Raw genomic sequence first — 7,578 nt, 5'->3', positions numbered from 1 at the left:
AGGCCAGGCCCTGCACACGCGGAACCCCCGCCCTCCTCACCACTTTCCAGCTGCAGGTGGGGCTAAAGCCAGTTCACATCATCGCTCTCCTGGTTGTGGCGAGGAGCCAGGCCCTTTAATAGCTCCCTTTCCCCTTCTCCCTTGTGGCTTGCTCCCTGGTGGCTCAGATGATAAGGTATACGTCTGCAATGTGGGAGACCTGGGTTCAGTCCCTGGGTCGGGAAGATCCCCTGGAGAAGGGCACGGCAATCCACTCCAGGGTTCTTGCCTGGAATATCCCATGGACAGAGGAACTTGGCGGGACAAGTCCGTGGGGTCGCAAAGAGTTGGACACCAGTGAGCAACTAACAGTTTCAGCTTCCCCTTCTCCATCCTTCCACCTGATGCACCCCCTTTCTGCCACATCTCATGGACGCCTCTGCCACCTGGCCCCCTTGCTTGCCAGGCAGACAGAAAGCAGGCCAGCAGAGACAAGTGGCGCTATGAGGCTCCAAGAAATGCCCTGTGGGGAAGAATTCTCCTTTCGCAAAAACAGGAAGTTTATTTTGGTGCTTAAAGTACACACGGCCACAGTAGAAAACCTGACAAGTATAGAACAATATAAAGAAGATATAAAGGCCACTTGTAATTCCACTGCCCACGAAGCCCCTGCTGACACCTAGGAGGCGTCCCCCCTTGGCCACCATGACCTCCCCGCTGGCGTGCAGGCAGGACACCCGGGTGAACAGAACACTTGACCGAGGGTGACAAGAGCCATTCAGCGTTCCAGGTGAGTCGCGTGCTCTGTTCAGAGCCGGTGGTGACCAGAGGCTCTGGATGCCTGTTTTGCAGGAGATCTTGCGTTGGAGGGTCTCCCTGCCTTGCCTTCCCAGGGCCAAGCTCCTGACGATCAGAACTCGTCCTTTATGTCAAAGTGGGGCTGGTCTTCAGGCTTGAAGTCCAGGTTGGGGCTGCCGTCCTCATTGAGGATTCTTCGGGCTGTGTAGCCGACAATCGGGTATTTGGCTTTGTACACTCTGGTGAAGACGTCGTCCAGGGATTCCAGCTCCTCGGCCGTGAGGCCCGTCTTGGGGAGAAAAGCCCGAGAAACCCAGGGTTGGGAATGAATGAACTGGACTTGGCCCTGGCCTCTCACGCCTCCTCCCTGCTTTATTCTCCCCATATCCTTCAGGCAAGAGAAAAAAAATCTCTCGAAAATCAAATCGCGGACAGCTGACTTTTGAAGAGGCCAACCTGTGTGCTCAGGAGTGTTGGGGGGAGGAGATGGGGGAAGCAGGGGCCACATCAGGTTTCGGGGTTTGGTTGACGTGGGGATGAAAGGGTCCAGAGAGCTCCCAGGTGGTGTGGGGGGCGCCCTGTGTGGTCTGCAGCTACCTCCTCCCCGGAATGACTCCCACTGCTCTCTACCCTCCCCCCATTACAGATCTGCACACCCTCCCCACTCCACAATTTCTTAATTTGTTTCTGTAATGTTGTCACTCCAGAGTTTGACTCATCTGAGTGACACTGGAATGAATGCCAGCCTTTCTGTTAGGATGACTGAGATGACCCTGAAATGGTCTTTGTTAGGGCTGTTGTCTCCTTCACAGAAATATGAGCATGGGGGAGCCTCTGCTTCATCCCCTGAGCAACCAGGAGTGGCTTGGGAAGTAGGTCTCAGAAACGAAGAGCAAAGCACCCAGGGGCTTAGGGTGGCGGGGGGCAGACTGTAAGGGGGATGGCACTGCCAAGGCAGGCGGGAGCCAGACTGTGAGGACCACTGAGCTTGATCACAAGTGCCCAAGAGTCTGGCCTTGACTCTGCAGGCAGTGGGGAGCCATGGAGGATTTTTGAGCAGGAGTGTTAACAGTGAGATCTCTACTTTAAGAAAACAACCAGCTATCACATGGAATGGACTGGAATGTAAACAGACTAGTTAGGAAGCTTTGCTATTGCCCAGGGGTGTGTGTGTCAGGGGGAAGGCCATGGCCAAGGAGGTGGGGCACTCTGACAGAGGCTCAAAATCTGGCTCACGGTGTCATGGGTGAGGTCTGCAGGGTCCAGGGACATCTTGGCCACCCCTCTGGTGGAGTCCTTCCCGGTCAGGGCGTTGTAGGGGGCTCCTCGTCCATAAAACTCTGCAGTGGGGAGGACGGAAGAGGATATGAGCAGGTGTGCACAGAGCAGCTAGGAGCGGGTGTGGGGGGCTTCTGAGAACCCCCCCCAAGTTCTGGAGAGACTCTGGCCTGAGGGGAGGGTCGGCAGTGAGGAGGGGAAGTCCAACAAGCCACCCCAGCCATCTGCTTGAGATCCACAGTTCAGAATATGGAATAAGTCATACATGCTGGGCCAACAGGTGACTTTTTTTAAGAATATAAGATGAAAACAATCTCTTAAAAATATCTAAAATGTAAACAAGAGGAATGTCCTGTCTGCCTAAATGCTCATGGAAGCCAAGGCTATTTCCATACGTCTTTGGTTTGGTATTAAATAAACAACGAACCATTACAAGACAGCTTCCATGATATCAGCTACAGTTTCCATTACAGAAAACACAAAAGGGCATTAAAACGTTCTACAGTGTTCTATGATCTCAACCCTTTGCTAAGTAAAGGGTTTTTTTACTAAGGCAAATCATCCATTTTGACTCTGACTCTATAGGCAACAGGGAGCCATAGAAGACTTTTGAGCAGGAGCATGATATTATTAGAAAAACACTGCTGAAGTACAGCACCGACAAAGACAATGAGCTCAGGGACTTCCCGGGCAGTCTAGCCAGGGTCTGATCCCTGGTCGGGGATTTGAGATTTTGCAGGCCACACAGCACAGCCAAAAAGAAAAAAAAAAAATTATGAACTCACTCTGGAGGGAAAGGACTTGCCTGTGTTCCGTCTGCTCCCTCACTCCTAGAACGCCCACTTTGGCCACCACACCCCCCAGAGGTAAGGGTACATGAAAGCAAGCCACTTACCCTTTCCAGAAGTGACATCGAATACCACCCCCTTGACTGCCATGTAGATGGGCTGATCTTCCTAGAAAACAAAAGGGAAGGTGTGAGGAGGAAGCAGAGAGCCCTGCTCTTTTGGCTCAAGTTAGTAACATCTCTTCCCATCAAGGGCAGTGCAGGGGGCGGTGGGTGAAGGTACAAAGCAGCCGCTGTCAGTCAGTCCTCAGCCAGCACATGACCCTACCTGCAGAATCATGCCTACTCACAAAACCTGGGAAAAGTTACGAAGCTTCATGACAAGTCTGCGGCAATACCTTTCTTTTAAAGAAATCAGGAGCTAAAGCAGCTCAATTCAGATAAAAATTCAAAAGAATATTGAAGTTACTTAAATCGGTTTAAATTTCCTTTCATTTTCACCCCACGTGGCTGTAATCAGTGCAAATGATCTATGATATGTTTTGCTTCTTATAGGTAATATTAGTTCATACAAACATTGTCATGTGTTGAAATAACCAAAACAGCTGTCGCTTAAACAGCTCTGTCGTATTTTAGTTATGCTGTATCTGTTTACTATTCTCCTATTTTGGCTTATCTGGATGGTTTCCAACTCCTTAGAACCATAATGGCAGCATTACGAATACCTTTCAAGTTACTTTCTAATGTGTTGAGCTATTTCCTGGAGGCCTATTTCACTATATCGAATTCTGGGGCCCAAGTAGATGAACAACATAATCACTTTTTATATTTTACCAGTTTGTCCTTCAAAAAGCCATCTATGGTGCTAGAAATATACAAGCAATGCCGTTTCCTCGCAGCTGTAACCATGGGTTTTACATTTTACATTTTGCTATATTTGTGGGTATTCAAAAGGAAGGACAGAAAATAAAATGTAGTTCCTAAGTGACAGGTAAGGACTCTGGAGGAATTTTAAGTTAAAAACAGATATTGTATATTAACACATATGTGTGGAATCTAGAAAAATGGAACATGCTAAGTCTTTTCAGTCGTGTCCGACTCTGCATCCCTTTGAACTGTAGCCCACCAGGCTCCTCTGTCCATGAGGATTCTGCAGGCAAGAATACTGGAGAGGGTGGTATGTCCTCCTCCAGGGGATCTTTCTGACCCAGGGATCGAACCCACATCTCTTGTGTTTCCTGCGTTGGCAGGCCAGTTCTTTACCACTAGCGCCACTTGGGAAGCCCCTAGAACACAGTAGGTTCTGTGAAAGACCCCAGCAGCCGGGACCCCTGTCTTTTGTGATCTCCAATCTGAAGCGTCCACCGAAGATTCTGTGCAGCTCCCTGCTGGGGGTCCGAGCTCTCAGCACAAAGTGCACTGCAGAGTCTGGGACAGGAGGGTCTGCCCTGGCGTTCATCCAAAATGATTATCATACAAATGAGACCTCATCGCTAGGTGTTTCAGAGCGACTTGTTTACAAGGTCCACAATCCCACAGCAGAAACTCTTGGGGATCAGATGTGTTTTGCAATTCAGAACTTGTCAGATTTAGAAAGGTGTCATGAGGCACATACCAGAACACCTACGGGGGTCTGAGGAAGCACCCCGTCATCAAGGATATCAGTATTTCACAGTAAAGCATAAAGGCGAACAGTCATACTAGGTGAAGTGAAGTGAAGTCTCTCAGTCGCATCCGACTCTTTGTGACCCCGTGGACTGTAGCCTACTACGCTCCTCCGTCCATGGGATTTTCCAGGCAAGAGTACTGGAGTGGGTTGCCATTTCCTTCTCCAGAGGATCTTCCTGACCCAGGGATTGAAGCCAGGTCTCCCGCGCCGTAGGTAGGATAAATAAAGTCTATAACTAAACTTGCGTAGCTCCAACAAGGTTCCGTTACCAAAGCGTTCAGATCAGGCAGGGTTTTGCTGTCAAATGATATTAAAAAAAACCTTCTGCTTTTCAAAGCTTCTTTTCTTCGATTTCTGAACTGCGTAAGAGGATTACGGGTCTGTTACACTGCCTCTTGTTTGTATCTTTAATAATAAACTAATAAAAATAATATTAATAGCAGCTAAGATTGTCTAAGGTTTACTGCGTGAAGACTACTCCAGGCTTCAGCTAAGCAGTTTGCACACCACCATCTCATTTAATTCTCACAAAACCCCCACACAGAGTAGAAACTCTTATTATAGCCAGTATGATGGCCAGTTTTATGTGTCAATTTGGATTGGTGACAGTAGCCTTATTCAGCACTTATCTAGGTATTGTACAGAGGTATTAATGTAGATGCGATTAATATCTACAACTGTTGGCTTTGTGTACAGAAGATTATCCTGGATAATCGAGGTGAGCCTGATGCTATCAGTTGAAAGGCCTTAAGAGCCTTTGAGTTTTCCCTGAGGAGGAAGAAATATACCACCAGTGGACTGCAGGATCTGTTCCTGCCCAGAGGTTTCTCGCCAGCCCTTTCTGACAGCCTGACCTACTCAATTCAGACTTACCTAGCCAGCCTGCACAATCACATAAACCAATTCTTGCAATTAAAATATATAAATATATATATAGGGATTTCCCTGGTGGTCCAGTGGTTAAGAATCCAAGCTTCCACTGCAGGGGGCATGGATTTGCTCCCTGGTTGGGGAACTAAGATCATGCATGCCACGTGGTGCAGCCAGTATATATATATATACACACACACATACATATATATATAATTTTTTAACTGGTTCTGTTTCTGGTGGAACCCTGACTGATAACAAGTATCACAGATTAAAAAAAAAAAATTGAGATTTTCGATATTTGCTCAAAGGGACTCAAACCCAGATATGATTCAAATGCCTAATGCTCTAATGAGCATTATACAAACAGTTAACACTTCTGAGAGTGAAAGGGGATGCTATTAATAATTATCCCGGGACAACAGACATAAACCAGAACCACCCAGGGCAAACCTCAGCACAAGGCAGTTAAAACCAGCTGCACTGAACTGCCTCTTTTCCCTCTTATTACAGACATCCTCTGGGCTCCACACCTGGAAACAATTTTTCCCTTAACCTGCTTCCATCTCAAGTTTCCCTCTCTCCTTCCCGCAGCTGAGCACCCATCAATAATACCTGCATGAAAAACCAAGGGTCTTTATCTTGCAGCCTAGGCATGGCTGCCGGATATGACCGCCACTTAGAACTCTTTCTTCCCTTGGGTTCTGTGCTGGGGGTCCCTAGGATTACCCCTAGATTTGGAGATTCATTAGAAGGACTCAGAATTTGGCAGAGTTGGACTCTGTTCCCAGGCTCCACAACCATCACACTGGGCCCCACCAACCAGAATGGTCAGGTGACTGTGAGCGGTATCCTGGAGTGCTGACCGGCTGAGGAGGGTGGGATATCTCTATTTCTAACCTCCGATCTCCCCCTCTGCCGGCTCCCCCAGTTCTGGTCTAGCCCCAAGAGCACAGGTACTAAAAACCAGTTTGAGGAGTCCAGGGATACGGAGGCCAGAAGACAGAAGAGCAGGGAGACACTGGAGCACCCCTGGGCCTGCCCCCACGCCCGCCTAGCCCAGGGAATAGGCCTTGCTGCCCTCTCTCCCTTCCCCGGAGGAGGCAGAAGTGTCTGTCCCCAACTGATGCTCACACTGAAAACAAAAAAGTTTCTCCGTTTCCTGTACTGACTGCGAGTCAAAACGCGTCTCAAGGAAACAGCTCCAGGGAAGAGAGAGGGAGAGGCTCGGGGTGGGTGTTTCGGCCCAGGAAGCGGGGAGATGGGCGCCCCGCCGGCTGGGGACCTCCCCGTGCCCCCAGGCGGCGATCAGGCCTGGACAGAGGGCTGGGCAGGCCTCGCGCCCGGCTCGGGGCCAGGACTCCGGGAGGGGGCGCCCCCCGAGGCCTGCGCCTGCTCCCTTGCACCCGGAAATCTCTCCCGCGCGCCGCGGCCTCCCGGGGGTCTCCGCCCCCATCTCCGCTTGGCCGGACTCTGCCCAGTCCCCGGGCCCGCGCTCACCTCCTCCCCGCCGTAGCGGGCCAGCTCCTCCTCCGTGAAGAGCCGCACCGGGGGACCCCGCTCGGCGGGACGCGGCGCCTGCCCGGCCCCGGCTGTGGGGAGCCCCACGGCCAGCGCCACGATCAGGGCCAGCGCGACCAGCCGCCGCCCGGGCGCGGGGCCCGCCATGGTGAGCACGCCGAGCCGGGCCAGGGGCGGCCTGGGCGGCGGAGCCCGAGCGCGCCCGCCCCGCGGCCCCGGAGCCCCGCCCCGCGCGCGCCGGCCCAGCGCCGGGAGGCCCGCGAGCCAGGAGCCGAGAGCCGGACAACGTGCCTCCAGCGCGCGGCGTCCCGCGCTCGCCCACCCCGACCCGGAGACCTGAAATTTGGAGCTGGGTTAATGGGGTCTACAAACTACAGACTGAAAATTTCGCCAAAGAGTGGCACGTGTCACAACAGTCCCTTGTGTTAAGATTACAGAGTTGACTCAGCCCAGCATTCCAACACCTAGGAAGATGTATTTATAACCTAGGACCCCGACTTTCTTAATTCATTTTTACTTTGGGCTGATTTTTTTCTTCCCAGTTGTGTTTAAATTTCGGGTCTCCAAAGGATTTTTGCAAAGGTGGGGCACATCAAAGACATACCCTGAAATAATAATAGCTAACATTTGTGCAAGGATGTCTTCATTAATTTATTCAGCAAATGCTTTTTGGGGT

The 7,578-nt window shown here is 50.9% G+C and overlaps 1 protein-coding gene across 1 annotated transcript; it reads right to left on the bottom strand.

Moving 5' to 3' along the window:
- Positions 1-515: 515 nt before the first annotated feature.
- Positions 516-7,135, bottom strand: NENF (neudesin neurotrophic factor). Its single transcript, XM_070384744.1, has 4 exons — positions 6,882-7,135; positions 2,951-3,011; positions 2,014-2,117; positions 516-1,066 (listed from the first exon to the last, which is right to left on the bottom strand). The coding sequence occupies exons 1-4, from the start codon at positions 7,047-7,049 to the stop codon at positions 890-892; spliced, it is 510 nt and encodes a 169-aa protein (XP_070240845.1). The 5' UTR covers positions 7,050-7,135; the 3' UTR covers positions 516-889.
- Between the last annotated feature and the right edge of the window lie 443 nt (positions 7,136-7,578).

This window comes from Bos mutus, chromosome 16 (genome assembly GCF_027580195.1).
Source record: "Bos mutus isolate GX-2022 chromosome 16, NWIPB_WYAK_1.1, whole genome shotgun sequence".
Taxonomy (NCBI): domain Eukaryota; kingdom Metazoa; phylum Chordata; class Mammalia; order Artiodactyla; family Bovidae; genus Bos; species Bos mutus.
The sequence above is the reverse complement of the archived record's forward strand: the minus strand, read 5'-3'. Positions and strand labels throughout refer to the sequence as shown.